Source organism: Aquarana catesbeiana, linkage group LG01 (genome assembly GCF_042186555.1).
Source record: "Aquarana catesbeiana isolate 2022-GZ linkage group LG01, ASM4218655v1, whole genome shotgun sequence".
NCBI lineage: Eukaryota > Metazoa > Chordata > Amphibia > Anura > Ranidae > Aquarana > Aquarana catesbeiana.
The window spans coordinates 765,716,405-765,736,304 of NC_133324.1; the positions used below are offsets into that span (position 1 = coordinate 765,716,405).

General features: G+C 42.9%; 1 protein-coding gene across 3 annotated transcripts in view; it reads left to right on the forward strand.

Moving 5' to 3' along the window:
* The first annotated feature begins 1,529 nt into the window (after nt 1-1,529).
* LOC141113193 (uncharacterized) overlaps nt 1,530-19,900 on the forward strand; it is a 44,470-nt gene continuing 26,099 nt past the window's right edge. The window contains exons 1-2 of one of the 3 annotated variants that reach the window (XM_073606155.1): nt 1,530-2,147; nt 4,663-4,743. In XM_073606155.1, coding sequence (XP_073462256.1) covers nt 1,680-2,147; nt 4,663-4,743 — 549 coding nt within the window. In that variant the 5' untranslated portion in view covers nt 1,530-1,679. Of the gene's footprint in view, nt 2,148-3,816; nt 3,866-4,662; nt 4,744-19,900 lie in introns of those variants that run through there. The other 2 variants (XM_073606144.1, XM_073606164.1) reach the window with 2 other exon arrangements.

The following is a 19,900-nucleotide window of genomic DNA, read 5'->3' on the forward strand; positions in this document are numbered from 1 at the left end:
TGTCTATTTTATTTTTAGTGGTGGTATTTGGTTCACTTAATGTCATATTTTTTGATTTTGTTTGGTGTATATGTGGAATCATTTTTCTAAAATAAATTATATCTTTGCTACTTTGCTGGTTCCTTGTTGAAGAATTCGTTTTCTTTCCTCTCCCTTTTTTTGATTTACACATACATAACATTACATTACACAAGTATAACTCACACGGCTCCATCAGCAAAATAAAGCATGGAGACATAGATGGTTGGGTAGGTTTGCTGTGAATATTAACCCCTTCCTGCCACCACCACCTGGTCCTTTAGGAGGTTCTAAATGCCGGGAGGCGGAGGTGGGAATTCTGATCATGTGACCGCTCTGACTAGTTGTCAGAGCGGTCACATGATAAGAAAGCTCCTGATCACAAGTAGGCATCGGGAGCTTTCTGGTATCTGTCAGTAAATGTACTTATTACCGATGTCCGTACGCATATATGTGCCTCTCGGTGAGTGGGCTTTAACGCCACATATATGTGCCTCCAAATGTAAACATTGCTGTGCCGAGAGCGTGCACCCTGTGTGGTCCGCATTTGGGGGCGCATAGATGTGGCGTTAAAGCTCACCTGCTGAGAGGCCACATATATGCGTACGGACATTAGGAAGAAGTTAAAAAATACTTACGTAATGTTTTCAGTTTGTGGTGCTAAGATATAGAAAGATGGTTCCTATGGGGACACACTTGGGGGGTTCGCTTCTGTGTCAGGCTGTGTGCGTCCATTGACACACATACAGTCTGGCTGGGCTCCATCCCCTGCTCTCTCCTCATTGGATTTGACTGACAGCAGCAGGAGCCAATGGCTGCACATGTGGGGTTGCCACCTTTTCTTCAAGCCAAACCTGGACACTTTAGTGGCCTGGGACACCTTTGGGTGCCCCAAGGAAAGTGGTATTGTGGTGCGCATAGCGTACTGCAGCGAACAGTGGGTGTGGCCAAATTACTCTTGCTGACATCATTGCCCTGCCCCCCCCAGTGATGCCGAACCTGCCCCCAGAAGGCAACAGATTTGTGTGTGACTATCTTGGTTACTTGGGGAGCCACAGTCCAGTCTGAATGTGTCCGGGTTTCAGTCCGCCTGAAACCCAAACACATGATTCAAAACTCGGACTGTCCGGGTGAATCCTGGACAGGTGGCAACCCTATGCACATGCAAAAATTTGCAGTAATTGCAGTTTCTGGTGTGACTGGGCTCTACGTATTTGGATGTAAACAGGGGAACAGCAAGTCATAAAACCTTTTTTTAACCTGAATTCAAGAAATGCATTAAGGTATAAAAAGAAAAGCTTTAGAAGTGAAAGCTGAACACTAGGTAGATGTAATACAAAGAAACTGGAGTGATATCAAATGCAAAAAGAAGCATTATTTTTCCTGTTCTATTATATTCCACACACATGGCAGCACACAGGGACTCATAACAAGGCAGGCGGGGCTGTGATGATGTAGAGGAGGCGTGTCCGGGGATGGGCTACATCCCGGAAAAGGCCGCGGGAGCGCGCAAGCACTCAGACTGCACATGCGCAGTGTGTGAAGTAGCTTGTGGGGGCGCGCGCATTAGGACTCTTCCGTATCTTGTGGTAACGGTTGAGAAGTTTACGTTGTGTATCGGGACCATCTCTGACACACACATATCGCGGCTGTAGGCGGAGATGGAAGCCAGCCTGACGTGTGCCGTGTGTCTGAGCGTGTTCCGGGATCCGGTGACTCTCCCTCTGTGTTCTCATAACTTCTGTAAGAGCTGTGTACTGGAATGTGGCGGAGAGACCCACACCCGGGGCCTGCGCTTCACCCTCCCGGGGCCCGCTCAGGTCACGTGTCCTCTCTGCCGCAAAGTCAGCTCCATCCCCGGCGGCCTGGCCGTTCTGCCCATCAATACCACCCTGGCCGAGATGGTACGGTTCCTGTCCCTGGGCTCCCGGGAACAGGGGGCAGGCGCCCAGGAAGCTGACTATAGTGAGAAGGGGGCGGCGGGGCGCTGCCCGGAGCACCCGGAACACAAGCTGGAGCTCTTCTGTAAGAACTGTGCTGTCCTCTGCTGTGGGAAGTGTGTGTCCTGCCACCACCAGGGGATCTTCCACAACGTCAACCTCCTGGACATGGTCTACCAGGAGGAGAAGGTAAGCAGATGACAGGATCCCTATACAATATCTCATAATAATAATAAAACATGGGTGGGGAACCAGGGCACCCTACATTGGAGGCCCATTAGTAAAAACAACCTCCTGGACATGGTCTACCAGGAGGAGAAGGTGAGCAGATGACAGGATCCCTATACAATATCTCATAATAATAATAAAACATGGGTGGGGAACCAGGGCACCCTACATTGGAGGCCCATTAGTAAAAACAACCTCCTGGACATGGTCTACCAGGAGGAGAAGGTGAGCAGATGACAGGATCCCTATACAATATCTCATAATAATAATAAAACATGGGTGGGGAACCAGGGCACCCTACATTGGAGGCCCATTAGTAAAAACAACCTCCTGGACATGGTCTACCAGGAGGAGAAGGTGAGCAGACCACAGGATCCCTATACAATATCTCCTAATAATAAAACATGGGGTGGGGGACCAGGGCACCCTACATTGGAGGCCTATTACTGAAAACACACCAATCTCCTGGACATGGTCTACCAGGAGGAGAAGGCGAGCAGAAGACAGGATCCCTATACAATATCTCATAGTAATAAAACATGGGTGGAGAACCAGGGCACACTACATTGGAGGCCCATTAGTAAAAAAAAAAACTTCCTGGACATGGTCTACCAGGAGGAGAAGATGAGCTGATAGCAGCACCCCTATCCAATATCCCATAATAATAAAACGGGTGGGGAACCAGGGCACCCTACAGTGGAGGCCTATTAGTGCAAACATAACCTCCTGGACATGGTCTACCAGGAGGAGAAGGTGAGCTAACATCAAGATCTCTAGCTAATATATTATAATAATAAAACGGGGATCCAGCCCAACATTGGAGGCCTATTAGTGAAAGCATAACCTCCTGCACATAGTCTATTAGGAGGAGAATGTGAGCTGCCAGGACTGATAGCAGCACCCCTATCCAATATCCATAAGAATAATAAAACATGGGTGGGGAACCAGGGCACCCTACATTGGAGGCCCATTAGTGCAAACACAACCTCCTTGACATGGTCTACTAGTCGGAGAAGTTGAGCTGACATCAGCCCCCCCTATCTAATATCCCATAATAATAAAACATGGGTGGGGAACCAGGACACCCTACATTGGAGGCCCATTAGTGCAAACATCATCCTGGACATGATCTACCAGGAGGAGAAGGTGAGCTAACAGGATCTCTAGCTAATATCCCATAATAATAAAAAAGGGATCTGGCCCAATATTGGATGCCTATTAGTGAAAATACAACCTCCTGGACATGGTCTACCAGAAGGAGAAGGTGCACTGCCAGGGCTGACATCAGCATCCCTATCCAATATCACATAATAAAACATGGGAAATCGGGGCACCCTACATTGGAGGCCTATTTGTGCAAACGCACCAACCTCCTGGACATGGTCTACCAGGAGGAGAAGGTGAGCTGCCAGGGTTAACATCAGCATCCCTATCTAATATCCCATTCTAATAATACATGGGTGGCGAACCCTGGGAACCAGTGTACCCTACACTGGATTCCTATTGGTGCAAACACATCGACCTCCTGGACAGGGTCTACAAGCAGGAGGAGGTAAGCGGGTACCATGTGTCATAGTAAAACATGGGTGGCCAAACCTTGGTATTCAGGGCACCAAACATTGAAGTCCTACTAGTGGAAACACCTCAATCTCCTGGACATGGTCTACCAGGAGGAGAAGGTGAGCTGCCAGGGTTGACATCAGCATCCCTATCTAATATCCCACTATAATAATAAAACATTGGTGGCAAACCCTGGGAACCAGTACACCCTATGCTGGAGGCCTACTTGTGCAAACACATCAACCTCCCCTCAAGGCGGTCTCTACCAGGTGGAGAGCTGCCAGGGGAGCCATGGAGAAAATTGAGCCATCTCTGGCTGCTGTTGCTGAAATATGGCCATTCTTGTCTGACATCTTTGGTTCACATTGTCCTTCCCAATCAGCACACACATATCCTTTACTCACCCGGAGTTTAGTAGAGTCACCAGGAACAAGGAAAGCACTCAGTACTTATGGTCATGAAGGAGTATGGGACTCGCTACCCAGCCTCACGTGTCAGGGCTTGGTAATTAGATCGGTAGGGAGAGAATCCATGACCCTCCATAAATAAGAGGACCCCCTCTGCAAGCATAGCCGTATCAGGCATACGTTGTCTGAAAGATGCATGTATTTTCTAGAAGACCTGGAAACTCTGAATGAAGTATGCTCCTGTGGGTTCTCCATCAGAATATGAATAAATCACAAGCTAATCAGATCATTTGCTTGGCTAAAAAGCTACACGTTCATAGAGGTGCAGCTCCTTGCTATGTCATACATGAAAATCTGTGAATATATTTGTATGCTTGAATAGCATTTTGTAAGACCTCTGCTTTGATGACGACATTTATTTACTATGACATACTGAAGGTAAGGTAAAATATTGGATATCTTATTTGCTGATACTTCATGTTACTTATATGATTTTCTTTCTTCCATAGCTGATATTTTTTAACAGTCTAAAAAAACTTAGAGAAATGCATGAAAGATTTACCAAGAACACATCGGATGAGGATGTAAAGGTAAACTTCCTTTTTTTTTTTTTTTTTTTTTTGTGTGTGGAAAATACATGATGTTAGCAGGAACGGAGACACTGGGCATGTTTTGTTTTTCAAAATTTATAATGCTACTTTCACACTGGGGCGGCGAGAGGGTCGGCAGTAAAGCGCCACTAATTTTAGTGGAGCTTTACTGTCGTTTTAGCGGCACTTTTCGGATGCTAGCGGGCGCTTTTAACCCTGCTAGCGGCCGAAGAAGGGGTTAATACCGCCCGCATAGCAGCGATGACTATTCATTTTAATGGGCAGGGTGGTTTAGGAGCGCTGTATAAAGTGCTCCTAAACCACCCCTAAGATGCTGCTTGCAGGACTTTTTCTAGCGTCCTGCAAGTGCACCACTCCAGTGTGAAAGTACTCGGGCTTTCACACTAGTGACAGGAGAGGGAGGCTCGCCTGTAAAGCGCCTCAGTGTGAAAGTAGCCTAAGAGTTGGTTTTGGCAAATGGTATTGGTTTATGTTAACAGCTGCAGTATTGTGCTGTATAAATATGGCTGTTTTACAATGTTGCAATTCTTTTTATCATTGGAAGTTCTTTGCATTAGTAGTGAGCTGGAAGAGAAGGGAGTTGCTCATTCTGCTTTATGAACTGAACTCTGGAAGTGATCTACTTGCAGCTGGTCTTTTCCTTACTACTGACAGGAAATGCCTTGTTTTCCGTTGTGTGGAGGTGACTATCTTGATAGAGGCAGGGCTTTGCGTCTTAATATTTAGAGCCTATAGTTAGGGCAGTGGACTCCAAACTGTGGCCCTTTGCATACCTTTATTCGGCCCCTAGGGCACTTTTCTTTCTGCTAATACGAGGCACTATTCCTTCTACTGAAACCAACAGTGGGACACTTTTCCTCCCACTGATACCAATAATGGGGTGCTAATATTTCCTCAATACTGGACATTGTTTACTCCCACTAACGCCAGGATATTTTCTACTCCCACTGCCCCCTGACATCTGAAGCACAGTTACCTAGTTACCACAGTGGCCCTTTGTTTAGAAAGTTTGGAGACTCTCTGAGCTAGGGAAAAGTGAGCTGCATAGCACTAAGGATAGTGGCAAATCACCTGAGACTAGCAGTCAGAGGCAGCAGTGCCTTAGATCTCACACTGCAGAAATACAGCTATGAAGCATTTGGTCTGGGAATATGCACACTTAATTACCAGAAAGTGCACTGCTATTTTTGGAAGGAATTCATGCCAAAAGGAAGATGTTTCAAATTTTACTTAGTCACAATTAATATTTCTAAGGCCCGTTCTAAGGCCCGTTCACACTACTTGCATTGATCAGGTGCAGAAAAATGCCAGTCGCTGCATAGTGTGAATAGGCCTAAAATTATTTCCTATAACACAGCAAATCTTCACTTTTCAGTTTAAAGTGGAGTTCCACCCAAAAATAGAACTTCTGCTTTAAGTACTGGTGACCCCCTGACATGCCACATTTGGCATGTCATTTTTTTGGAGGAGGGGAGCAGGTACCCAGTTTTGACAGGCACCCAGTTCCCACTTCCTCTCCTGGCACCGCGGTGCCAGAAGGAAGTCCACTTCTCCCCCCTCCCTGCAATCTTCTGAGACACGTCACAGGTCCCAAAAGCTTGCCTGGCCATTCACGACGTGCATTGTGGCTCACGCCCAGCTGTGAAGCCACAGCTGGGCACCCACAGTTACAATGCTGGCGCTGTGGAGAGGAGTGAGGCTTTGGGCGCCCGCATCGCTGGACTGTGGGACAGGTGAATGTCTGTGTATTAAAAGTCAGCAGCTACACTTTTTGTAGCTGCTGACTTTTAAATGGGTGGAACTCTGCTTTAAGTGAACTAATTTGGGACCACTGTACGAGGTTGTTCATGCCAACACTCCAGCACCCCCCCTCCCCCCAGGTGTATTTTTATCAACTGCCAAAGATGCCAACAAATAAGTCCTTCAATTGGAATACCTTATTAGGACAACATGTAGAGCAAATGAACAACACTAAAGCCCTGTACGTGCTATGAGAAAATCGGAAGATATATTCTGTATGTGGCATGATCATTCGATTTTCCTATAAAGTGTACACAACTTTTGACATCCGATTCCAACTTTGCAAACAATGATTTCCAAAGGGACAAACTCAAAAAAAAAATTCTTGAAGTAAACAGAACGAATGATTTTTGTTTAATGTGTGTTGTTTTTGTACGCAAAATATCAGATATGAAAGATTGCGCATGATCAGAAACAACAAATCTCCAAGCCTCAAGGTATATAAACTATGAATTGGAGTCAGCTATGGTCCAACCCTATAACTTATCAGCACTGCTACATAGCTCATTAAGATCGACTCCCAATCATATCAAGCAAAACCTATTAATCTGAGACACTGTAATAGCATTGCGGGAGTCGAGGGAAAAAAATGCGACTCTCTCCCTTTGTCTCCAATACTTACCTATTTAAGGGAACCCAATGTTCCCTCAAGGCCTTCCATATGAACCGGTGTCAAAATGGAAAGACAAGGGTTTGATAACTGTAGTCTCCCTATATGAAGAAGACACTGGATCTCTCAAGCCATTCAACTCTCTGGCCGAGGAATTTCACCTACCGAAACATCACTTCCTTCAAGTGTCACAAACCTCGAACTTTATACACGAGACCTGTCGAAACAAAAAGGGTTTCGTCCATTCCTGCTAGACAAGCTGAATAAACAACAACATTATTCGATTACAGACATTTACAAACCACTGAACTCAACTTTTATGAAATCGCTACACCACACATCAATAAAATCCTGGACCAAAGATATATCTGGAGACGATATCGACAAAATTCTAGAAGGATATGCAATTACCCTAAAATTGGTAACGAATCCTGGAGGGAAACGTGGTTCAAACTGATGCACAAAGCCTATATCCCTTTCTTCATCGGACTTCCAACACCAAAGGAGGCCTCCTGTCCTCGGTGCAGAGTCTCGAGCATGACATTATTCCACTGTCTTTTCTTTTTAAAGATATTTTTATTGATTTTACAAACCAGTTGTGCAAAACAAGCACAACAAACAACCACTTAATTAAGCTCGGTCAATCATTGTCATGTGTCAAGTACTTAGCTCATATGTAAACAAAGAACAAATAGTGGCATAGCAGTTGATATCGTTCACATAGTTACACACGCAAGCATTTCGTCAGTGTATAACAATATTAGTAATCTGCATAAATTATAGTCTAACCTGGCGCGGCCTCTAAGTGAACCCTACCATGCATACATTACAAAGAGAGGGTCAGGGGGCTGGCAAGCCATCTACCCCAGATTTTGTGGAACATTTTTGTCCGTTTCCTGAGTTCAAAGGTGAGTCTGTACAATGGTATAATGTCATTAATTAATTTTAGCCATAGAGATTTTAAAGGCGTCTGTATATCCTTCCATGACAAGAGTATAGTCTTTCTAACATAGAAATCAAGGATACATAGTAATCTCTTAGCCTGTGATGATATCTGTAAGTCTCCAAAGATCCCTAATAGCGCTTTTTTTGGGTGGATAATGTTAGGAAGGCCTAGAGCAGAGGAAATGAAAGAACCCACTTCCACCCAGAAGTCCTGAACCAGTGGACATGTCCAGAAGCAGTGCATGAAATCAGCATCCCTTCCGCAGCCACGGAAACAATCAGCCCAGGATTTCAACCCCGTTTTATATAGCCTAGCTGGGGTAAGGTGAGATTGGTGAAAAAGTTTAACCTGTATAACTCGGTCCCTAGATGAAATGACCGTATTTTTGTATGTGTCATTAAACTCAGTCCAGTCCTCCTCGGTAAGTGAAATGTCCATGGACGCCCATTTTTCCTGCGCTTTGCTGAATCTGGGGTTAAAATCTGTCATTAGGGCTGCGTAGTATGTAGAAATAAGTTTATTAGGGTCGGGTTGTCTCAGCAGCCTCTCTAGCGGGGGCAAGTTAGTGGGATCATTTAGGGAACCAAATTGAGCTCGTATAGCGTGCCTAAGTTGATGATAGTGGAACAAATAAGAGCGTGGTAGGTCAAAGTCAAGTCTCAGTTGGTGAAAAGTTTGAAAGCCGTGGGCATTGTATAGATGACATAGATATTTTACTCCCTTGGTGTCGGGCAAGGAGTATAGTTCCTGCAGAGTGGGGTTAAACCACAGGGGATTATTTGGGGATGCTGACCAGGTATGTCTAGAAATTTTTGTAACAATATATCGAAAGATTGAGAGGGAAGTGGCCAGCATGGAGGTACCTGGTCGATTTGGGACCTTGCCCCTATAAACAATATTATGTAAGGTTTCCATGGAGGTCGCAATGGCTCCTTCAGTGGTGGTACATGCATTTGCCGAGACTGGACTTAGCCAGTCATGAACATGCACCAGCTGTGATGCTAAGTAATAAAGGAAAAAATTTGGAAACGCCAAGCTCGCCATGTGTGACGGCAGCCTTAGCGTCTCAAGTGCCACCCTAGGAGATCCCCCACTCCACAGGAACATTGTACAAATCATATCTATACGTTTAAAAATAGATTTAGGAATTTTGCAAGGGGAGTTGGCCAACACATATAGCAATTTCGGTAGGTAAACCATTTTAAGTGAACTTGCCCTTCCCATAAGGTCCAGAGGCAGGTCCATCCACTGCCTAGTTTGCTCCTGTAGGCGACTCAGTATAGGATCTAAATTGTTAGTAATGTAAGTGGATAAAGGCGACTGTACCAAGATCCCCAAGATATTGAAAAGAGGACACCACCTGCAGTTTGGAGTCTGGGTGAATCTGAGAGACTGCTGCAGAATCCAAAGGGAACAGGCTAGATTTGTCCCAGTTCACTCGGAATCCGGAGAAGTCTCCGAAAGTATTGATCTCGGCCAACAGCGACTGGAGTGACGCATTGGTATCTGCCAGATACACCATGGTGTCATCTGCATAGAGCGAGATACGCTCCTCTATGGTAGCAATAGGCAGGCCTTTAATGGAAGGGGAAGAACGGATTCGTGCCGCTAACGGCTCCATAGCCAAGGCAAATAGAAGCGGGGATAGTGGGCATCCCTGCCTCGTACCCCTAGTAATTAAGAATGACTCAGTGACCGAAGCATTAACCCGAACACTGGCTCGGGGGGATGCATAAAGGAGTCTAATCCATGCCACCATGCGGGGACCAAAACCATACAGCTGCAACACCCGAAAGAGATACGGCCATTCCACACTATCGAATGCTTTACAAGTGTCCAGGGACACGATGGCACGTTTATGAGGGCAATCATGGGGATATTGCAGATTGTGAAACAATCTACGGATATTCATTCTGGTGGACCTTCCAGGTATAAAACCCCCCCTGGTCACTATTGACCAAGGACGTAATTACAGCATTTAAACAGTTTGCAGGCACTTTAGCCAGGATCTTAACGTCCACATTTATGAGGGATATTGGGCGGTATGATTCACATTTAAGTGGATCCTTGCGGGGTTTCAGCAGGAGTATGATCAAGGCCTCTCGCATAGTGGGGGGGGGGATCCCAGCATCCAAGGCCCTGTTATACGTACGTAACAGAAGTGGGCACAGTCAATCCCTAAATTGTGCATACCATTCAGTGGGATAACCATCCAGCCCAGGAGTCTTATGAGCTGGCATTTGCGAAATGGCCGCCGCAATCTCTTCAACCGAGATGGGAGCCTCTAACATATCCCTCCCCTCAGTGGAAAGGGAGGGGAGAGATACGTCAGCAAGGTATTTGTTTAGCTGGGATTCAGTGTACTCAGCCCTGGACGTGTATAGGTCTTTGTAAAAGTTTAAAAAGGTTTCCATGATATCCACAGGAACATCACTAATTTGACCTAGCATAGTAAGGATACGTGGTATAGATACCGGGGGACGGTCAGGTCTTGTCAGATATGCTAAGAGGCGTCCAGCCTTATTACCATGATTTTTGTGCCGTATGTAACAGTCGCTTTTGAGTAAGGTCTAACAAATGGAGTTCGTACTCCCTACGCTTCTGTAGCCATGCTTCTCACGTGTCAGAGGCATACACAGACTCAGCCCGCACCATGGCGGCTTCTAGCTCCGCAGTAAGTTGTTGGTTATTTTTCCTCAAGACCCCAGTGACAGACATAAAAGTGCCCCTCAATGTGGCTTTAAATGCTTCCCATTCCACAGAAGGGTCCACTGTTCCCACATTGTCTCTCCAATACTCCGTAATACCCTTCCTACATGTCCCCTGTACCACCTCATCCTCCAGCCAGTAAGAATTTAACTGCCAAATGGAAGGGCCTGAGCCTGGAAGAATGGCGAGGTCCACAGAAAGAGGAGCGTGGTCTGAGACACCTCTAGGTAGGTATGAAACCGCAGAGACAAGGGGAAGGGTGTCCGCAGGGGCAAAGGCCATATCAATCCGAGACATAGTGCGGAAGGAGTCTGAATGACAAGAGAACTGGTTTTCGTCTGGGTGTTTCCAGTGCCATAATTCAGTAAGGTCATAAACCTGCATCCAGTTCAGAAGGGAGGGAAAAGATCTACCCCCACCCCCCAAGCGGTCCACGGCTGGATCTAATATAGCATTAAAATCACCAATGTAAAGTAAGTGTCCGGGGGGGTCTATTCAACAAGTGAAGTGACAATTTCGATAAACCCCTCCACCGAAAATGGGGGGGGGGGGGATGGTAAATGTTTACAAGAGTAAGCGTTCCTAATGAAATTTGCAGAGTAAGTATAACAAATCTCCCATTTGGGTCCGTCTTAACCTGTATAGTTTCAGCCGGAAGGGATTTAGCCAGTAAAATAGAAACCCCCCCTAGAGTAATTTGTGTGTGTAGCATGGTAATACTGAGCCAGCCATGTTCGCTTAAGGGCCCTCACCCTAGTATCAGGTGAGTTTCTTGGAGGCATATGATATGGGGACGGCATTTCTTTAGGACTGAAAAAACAAGGGACCTCTTTTGAGGGGCATTCAACCCTCTAGTGTTCCATGACACTATTTTTAAGGACCTTGTCATTGTAAGATAGACATTATACCATGATCACAAAGACAAGTAAGTGCACTCATATCTAATACCTCACAGGCCGTGCCAGTCCACATGCATTCAACTACATCTATACCACATTGCAGATATCTATGTTTACACAAATCTGTGCTGTTAATAGATAACCCGGAGAGAACCAATGAGCTGTTCCGAGCAACAGTTATAAAACATGAAAAAAGGAAAAAGAGGAGAAAGGGAAAAAAAAAAAGAGCAAAAAATGAACCATGTTTGAAAAACCCGTAGCCCCCACCCCACTCGGCCATCCCCAACTTAGTGAGCCTTGAAACCCTAAACCCCTCCTACCCCTTAAAAAAAAAAAAGAAAAAAAAAGGGGACTATTGTTGAGGGTCCAATTATTCCGTGGTCACACCACTAACCGGTGGGGAGGTAATGTGGAGTCTGGCGTGGCTTTCGACTGAAAATTAAAAAGTAAAGTTATGTCCTGATCTAAGATGTTGTTTCTGCACATCTGTATGAAGACAGAGATAGGATCAGTCCTTCTTGATGGTGAATAAACGAAACGGCTGGCCAAGCAAAGGGGAGAGAGAAAAAAAAAAAAAAAATTTTTTTTTTTATAATAACAATAATAATTCCATGTGTAGGAGGAGGGCCTGATGTGTAAATAAGTAATGTTCCTGAAAGCTCACAGGAGACGGCGAAAGTTATTGCAGGATTTTTGGTTCTTCTAGTAAAAGTGGTCAGCCCCAGTAACATGGGTCAGGCACATAGTGAATGGGAGACTTCAGAGCTGTGTCAAGAAGGTAGTCAGCTAAGGGGACATTGAACAGGTGTTGCTGTCAGTTACCTCTGCGTCTGGCTGCAGGTCCATAGCGATCATTCAGCCACGGCTTCCTTAGGACTGGTGTAAAAGTGAGCTTTACCATCGAATATGATGCGAAGCTTGGTGGGAAAGAGCATGGCGTATTTCAGTCCCTCTTCACGTAGTTGATTCTTCACTGCTGAGAAGGAGATGCGCTGGCGCTGCACTTCAGCGGAGCAGTCAGGATAGATAGATATATTATTGCCATTATACTTGAGCAGACCATTCTCTCTTGCTATTCGTAAGATGGTCACCTTATCCTGGAAATTGAGGATGCGAGCTATGATTGAGCGTGGAGGTACTCCCTCCCGTGGAGGACGCGGAGGGGTACGGTGTGCCCTCTCAATCACATAAGAGAACGAGGGTGCATCCGTACCGAAAAATGTCCCTCAACCAGGAGTATAGAAATTTTTCAGGGTGTGAGCCTTCTGCGCGTTCGGGGAACCCTATAAAATGGAGATTGTTCCTTCTCGAACGATTCTTCAAATCATCAATTTTGGCGCGAAGGGCAGCTAGTTCCCCAGTATTATCCCTCACTTTAACAGATAAGGGGTGCACAGTGTCCTCTACAGAACGAATACGTTCCTCCATATCCCCGGCCCTGTCGCGGAGGTTCTGGACGTCCTGCTTCAGGAGTGAGAAATCTAAACGTATAGAGGCTATTTGGGTAGTGAGTAAGGCCTTACAATCTTGTATAGCCAGCATAATGGTGGCTAGGGTAGGTTCAGCAGGGGGATGAAGCTCATCATTGTCAGAAAATTGCTGGGGGTACTGTACTGCCTGGGAGTCTTGTGAGGACTGGGAGACTGTTTGAGTGCAGAAAATAGCTGGAGTCGAAACACTCACCCCACTAGCAGAGCTCCGGTCCTCAGATACAGATGCCTGCAGCGTGGCTGCCTGGAAAGCCTGTGTCCCGGCGTCATCTTGCCTCTGGAACCCCGCCAGCCGGTCCGACGTGGATGAGGGCCAAGGTGGCCCGTATTTCACCATGGTAGCCAGCCTGCCTTGTGCCCACCGCTGTGGGGAGCAAATGGAGCCCTTCGGTGAGGAGATAGGGCGCAGGATGCCTGAAGAAAGGCAGTTAAGAGCCGGAGCGGTGTAACTATGCGGCCGCTCGCTCCACCATCAAGCCACGCCACCTATGGACATATTCGCCCATTTCAGAATACTGGGATCACACCCTATCATTCATCCAGGGGGGTAACTGATTGCCAGATACCAAAGAATCCCATTCTCCTCCTGTTTGGATACCCAAAGCTGTGGAATCCCTCCGGGGTCTCGCTCACATCATCGCTACAAGGAAACTGCCAATGGACACTCATAAGTCTTCTCGTAGCTTGCAGGATTTTTTTCCTTGTCAAAAGAAGTTTATTGAGTATACAATGTTATAAAGATACATAAAGTAAGTTTACAAGGATCTATAAAGTAAGCTCATTGTTTTACAGTAGGGTTTATGTAGGTAAATATCATGAAATTTCAAATATTAAACATTGGGTTTACGTAAACCTAACTTAAATTAAAGATATATATCATTTCCTTAGTTACTTTTGTAGGTATTTAAATGATTTATACCTACTATACATATTGTTTACAAGTAGAGTGTATATAGGTCAAATAAATTCTGATAATGAGCTTTAATCGTAAGGTGGAGAAAAGGAAAGCGAAAGAAGAAAAAGGGTTGAAAGGTAGAGGTATGGTCCACAAGGTTGTCCCGCTCGTCAGTTTATTATTCTTTTTAGTTCTCTTTGAAGCCTTAGAATGGGTGTCTCTGTAAGTCATTTAATCTGTTACCATGGCAACAGGACAGAGTCATTGAAGTTTGACAGGAACTGTTGTTTTATCCAAGGATGCCAAAGTTTTTCAAATTTTGAAATTTGATTTTGATCGATGGCTACCATCTTAGCATGGGACATTGTATTATTCATTCTGTGAATTGTTTCTGCTAGTACCAATGTAGGAGATTTCCATGCCTTGGCCACTGTTTGTTTTGCAGCCGTTATTAATTGGATCATAAGTTTGAATTGAGAGATTGTTAACCATTCCAGTTTTAGATTAAGTAAAGTTAAATATGGATCTGGTTGTATTATTTTTTTAAATATTTTAGATGCAATCACGAAGACTTCCTTCCAGAAGGTTTGGATTACTGGGCACGTCCACCATATGTGTAAATATGTGCCTATTTCTGGGCATCCTCGAAAACAAAGAGCTGAGGTATTAAGTGAATATTTTGCCACTCTAGCGGGTACAAGGTACCAGCGAGTTAGGACTTTATAATTTGTCTCCAGTGCTAAGATGTTGGGTGAAGATGACTTAGATGTGAGCCATATGTTAGACCAGTCCGTGTCTTCTAAAGTTCGTCCCAGGTCCTCCTCCCACCTCTGAACGTAAGAGGGTCTATTAAGATTTGCTACTCCATATAATTGATTATAAAGTGATGAAATTGTACTTTTAGCAAATGGATCTTTTGTACAGATTGATTCAAAAATGGATAATTGGGATAATGGTGTATCCCCCTTTAGGAATGGTGTATAGAAATTTTTGATTTGGAGATATCTAAATATCTCAGAGTTTGGTAGATCATATTTTTCTCTAAGCGATGGGAATGAAAGGAATGATTTAGATGCTATGAAGTCATTTAGTGTCTGAATGCCTGATGTTGTCCAAGCTTTAAAAGAATTTGGGTAGATCCATGCCGGATAAAAGGCCGGATTTCTGATAAAAGAAAAAGGATTGTGTGGAGATTGTAACTGATATTTGGTTTTTAGTTTATCCCAGAGAGATAAGAAGTGTTTAGTTATGGGATTATGAATTTTAAAGCGGTCTTTAGGATCAAGCCATAATAAATTTGATATAATATAGAGGGTCATTTTCTGAAGCCTCTATAAATACCCATAATGGGATTTCCTGTTTTGCATGGTATTTGGACAGACTGGCCAAATGTGCTGCTCTGTAGTAGTTAGTAAATTTAGGGTATCCCAGGCCTCCTTTATTTTTGGGAAGATGTAGTGTGTGTATAGGTATACGTGGTTTAGAAGAGCCCCATATAAACGAAGTTGCTCTTTTTTGTACTATTCTCAAAAAATAGGAAGGAATTGGAATAGGGAGGACTCTGAATAGATAAAGCAATTTGGGTAGAATAGTCATTTTGATTGCATTAATCTTCCCTATCCAGGATAAAGGAAGTTGCGACCATTGTTTTATTAGATTTGTGATCTGTCTTAATACAGGAGGATAATTGGTTGAGAATAAGTCAGAATGAGATGCTGTTAAATGAATTCCAAGATATGGAATTGATTTTTCTGCCCATGTGAATGGGAGTGCAGCCCTAGCCGGGATCAATTCCATGTTTGTGAGTGAAATATTAAGCACTAGGCATTTCTTAGGATTAATCATAAGGCCGGATAGGGCTGCAAATCCATCAAGAGCTGGTATTAAGTTAGGACCAGAGACCTGTGGTGATGATAGAAAAAGTAATATATCGTCTGCAAATATACATAATTTGTGTGTAATACCTCCTACTTCAATGCCAGTTATAGTTTGGTTTGTTCTGATGTATTGGGCCATGGGTTCGAGTATAAGGGCAAATAATAAGGGAGATAATGGGCAACCCTGTCGGGTACCTCTTTCGATATTAAAGGCTTCAGATTTGTATCCAGCATATTTTATATAGGCTTTGGGTTTATTATATAATGCTTTGATCCATGTTAAAAAGTGGGGTCCAAAACCCCATTTTTGTAATGAATATTGCATATATTGCCAGGATACTGTGTCAAATGACCTCTTAACATCGAGAGATAGAAAACATAAAGGAATTTTCCGTTTTTTAGCAATATGTGCCAATAACACTGCCCTGCTATATTATCGCCTGCCTGTCTATTTGGCATGAAGCCTACTTGATCTCTATGTATTAATTTTCCTATAATGCTATTGAGGCGTTTTGCTATTATTTTTGCTAATAATTTAATATCGAGGTTTAACAGAGAGGCCGATAATTCACACAGGAAGTATCATCAGAAAGGGGTTTTGGGATCATACAAACAATTGCCATTAGTGTTTCTTGCCGAAAAGAATGTCCATCTAGAAGTTTGTTAAAAGTTTCAGTGAGAATGGGAGAGAGTATTTCTGAGAATGTTTTATAGTATAAAGCCGAGTAGCCATCTGGGCCTGGTCTTTTGTTAAGTTTTAGGTCTTTTATGGCGTTAGCAACTTCATCTATAGTTATAGGCTCATCCAAACTGCTTTTTTGATTCTGAGATAACTCAGGTAAGGTTATTTTTGAGAAGAAGGATTCAGCCTCTGTAGGATTAAATTCATTGTTTGTCTTGTATAAAGTTGCGAGATGTGAGTGAAATTTATGGACTATTTTAACTGGATTACAAGTGTAAACATTTTTTGATAATTTCAAACGTATTGAATTTAATGCCCGAGCCAAATATGTACCTGGTTTGTTTGTATTCATGTAGAAATTGTGTTTGGAGCGTTTGAGGGATTTATCAACTGACTCAGTGAGAAATAGATCGTATTCCAATCTAGATTTTTCCAGATGAGATTTTGTACTCTGAGATGGATTATCTTGAAATGATATGTAGGCTGCATTAAAATTGAGTTCTAGTTTTTTGCTAGATTTTTGCGTTCCCGTTTAAATAGTGCCATTTGTCTTTGTATTGTACCACGCAAGACAGGCTTATGAGCTTCCCACAGTGTTATTGGGGAGATGTCTGTTGTATTATTAATTGTTATGTATTCCTTTAAAGCTTGTTCAATGGCCATCTGATGTAGTGGGTGTTTGAGCATTATGTCCGGTAAGTACCACGTTGGGTCATGCGCTTTTGGTATGGCTGAGGCTATAGTAGTGTATACTGCATTATGGTCAGACCACGGAATCGGAATTATATCTGATGCAATAATTTCTGGTATCATTCCTATTGTTAGAAAAATATGATCTATTCTGGTGAAGGTTTGATGGGGGTGCGAGAAATAAGTGAATTTCTTTTTGATTGGATTACTTTCTCTCCACGAATCTACCAGATTGTATTTGGAAAGAAGTTGAGAAAAAGGTAATCTAGAGGTTATTTTGGATGGTGTAAAAGGTGATTTATCTAGAAATGGGAGGAGGACCTGGTTCGAATCCCCACACATTATCACTGTTCCTATTTTGTGTGTATTAATCACTTGTAATATATGTGAGAGGAATGGTGTAGGTTGTTTGTTAGGAGCGTAGTAGGAAATCACCGTGATTGCTGTATCCATTATGTAACCCATGAGTATCAGGTATCTACCTTCTGGGTCTTTAATTTCTGATGATAAGGTGAATGGTGTGGATCGGTGAAATGCAATTAGAGTTCCCCTTTGCTTGGTACAGGCAGAAGCCGTGTAAATTTGTTGATAAAAAGGAGAAATATATTTTGGAGTAGAATCTTTGGTGAAGTGTGTTTCTTGGAGGCATACCATGTGAGCCTTCTTGTTATGGAAAGTACGGAAGGCTTTGGTCCTTTTTTAGGGACATTTATTCCCTGAACATTCAGGGAAAGTATATTCAGTGGTGCCATGGCAACAGATCAAATAGTTTTGACTTACTTTTTGTTATGCAGAGCTGACTGCGCAGATCAACCTGTGTGGACTGAAGAGATGAATAGATAGAAAAGAAACCAGTGAATTCTGGAGTAAAGAGTAAACAAAAAACATATGAGATTAGATGATACATTGTATAAATTATTTTTTGCAAGTAAGCACAATTTACCCGTGAAAGAGAATAAATATCTCTCTCAGGGGAATAAGTGCCTTCGTCACACTCCCACATAATATGGTTGGGAGAATGAGGAGGGCTAATGGGGGTACACGGATCTTCCGCTTACAGGAGAGAAGTGCTATGTCAAAAGACATCAAAATGATGTTTCATTAATTGGAGTGCAGAATATAGTTTTTGTTGAAATTATTTATTCCAGGGTGGTTGTATATGGTTAGTCTTGCCCTGGGCTAAATAATTCAGTTAGAAAGGTACTGTTAATAACTTTGGTATTGATGAAGATAGTTTGAATTATTTTGGGATTTTAACCCTTTTAGAGTAAACAATTACATATTTTATTCATATGTAACTGTTTAGATATGTTAACTCATAAAATTGAGGTTGTATTGCTTCAGATTAGAATAAACAAAAACATAATTCTAGGAACTAGTTAGGTAATAATATATTTGTTTTAAGAAAAGAAAGAAAAAGCTTCCATTACTTCTGGATTATTGAACATATTTGTCCTAAAAAGTAATAAATCTATTGTTATTACCTGATAATATATAACTGAACAAGAATTTCCTTATTTCACTTATATATTCTAAGGCTATATGAATCAGAAGTAATATAACTGGAATGTAACATGATCCCACACAGTGTGTGATTATCAGAATGCAGTTACATTCAGTTATAAATACAGGTTTTTTATAGAGAACCATCTCTTAGTATAATAAATGAAGAGATATCAGGAATTAGGATGTCAGTCCATTGAATCTTCTTGGTCCATGGATGATGTGGCATAACGGCCTCTTTTGTGAGAATGATGATTCCCATTTTGTTCTGATATTTTCTGGGTGCTGCCTGAAGGTGAAGATGATGCCATTCTTCTGCGTGTGGGAGTGTTGCTGCTTGTGGGTTCTGTCAGATTTAATTTTAAAAGGGTTTGTTGTAGTTCATCTGCTGATCTGCTTCTGTAAATTGTACCTTGGTAGTTAAATCTGACTGAAAAGGGGAAGCCCCATTGATACATAATGTTGTGGCGTTGCAGTTCCATTAGTTGGGGTTTCATGGATCGTCTTTTAGTAATAGTAAGTTGGGATAGGTCAGCAAAAATTTGATAATTGTGTCCTTGAAAATTAAGTTCCTTTTTTTTCTCTTGCAGCAATTAGTATTTGTTCTTTCGTTCTGTAATAATGAAATTTTGTGATTATATCACGTGGGGGTCCATCTTTCTTTTTGGCTGTGAGGGCTCTGTGTACTCTGTCCAGTTCTAAACGTTCAATAGGGATATCTGGCTTTAGTTCTTGTAATAGAGCAGTAATAGTAGATTGCAGGTCTGTCACAGTTTCAGGTATTCCCCTTATGCGCAAGTTTGAACGTCTGGCTCTATTTTCGAGCTTAGTTTGAAGTATTAAATTCTCTTTTTTTAATTGTTCCAATTCTGTTATATTTTCTTGGGTTGTAATTTCAATTTCATCCATTTTTATTTCTAAGGCTGCGGTGCGGTTTCCCAGCTCTCTTATTTCTTTGGTTAGGCTTTTTGTTATTTGGTCTGAGGTTTGTTTTAAAGCCTTATGAAACATCTTTTCAAATTGTAATAATATTAC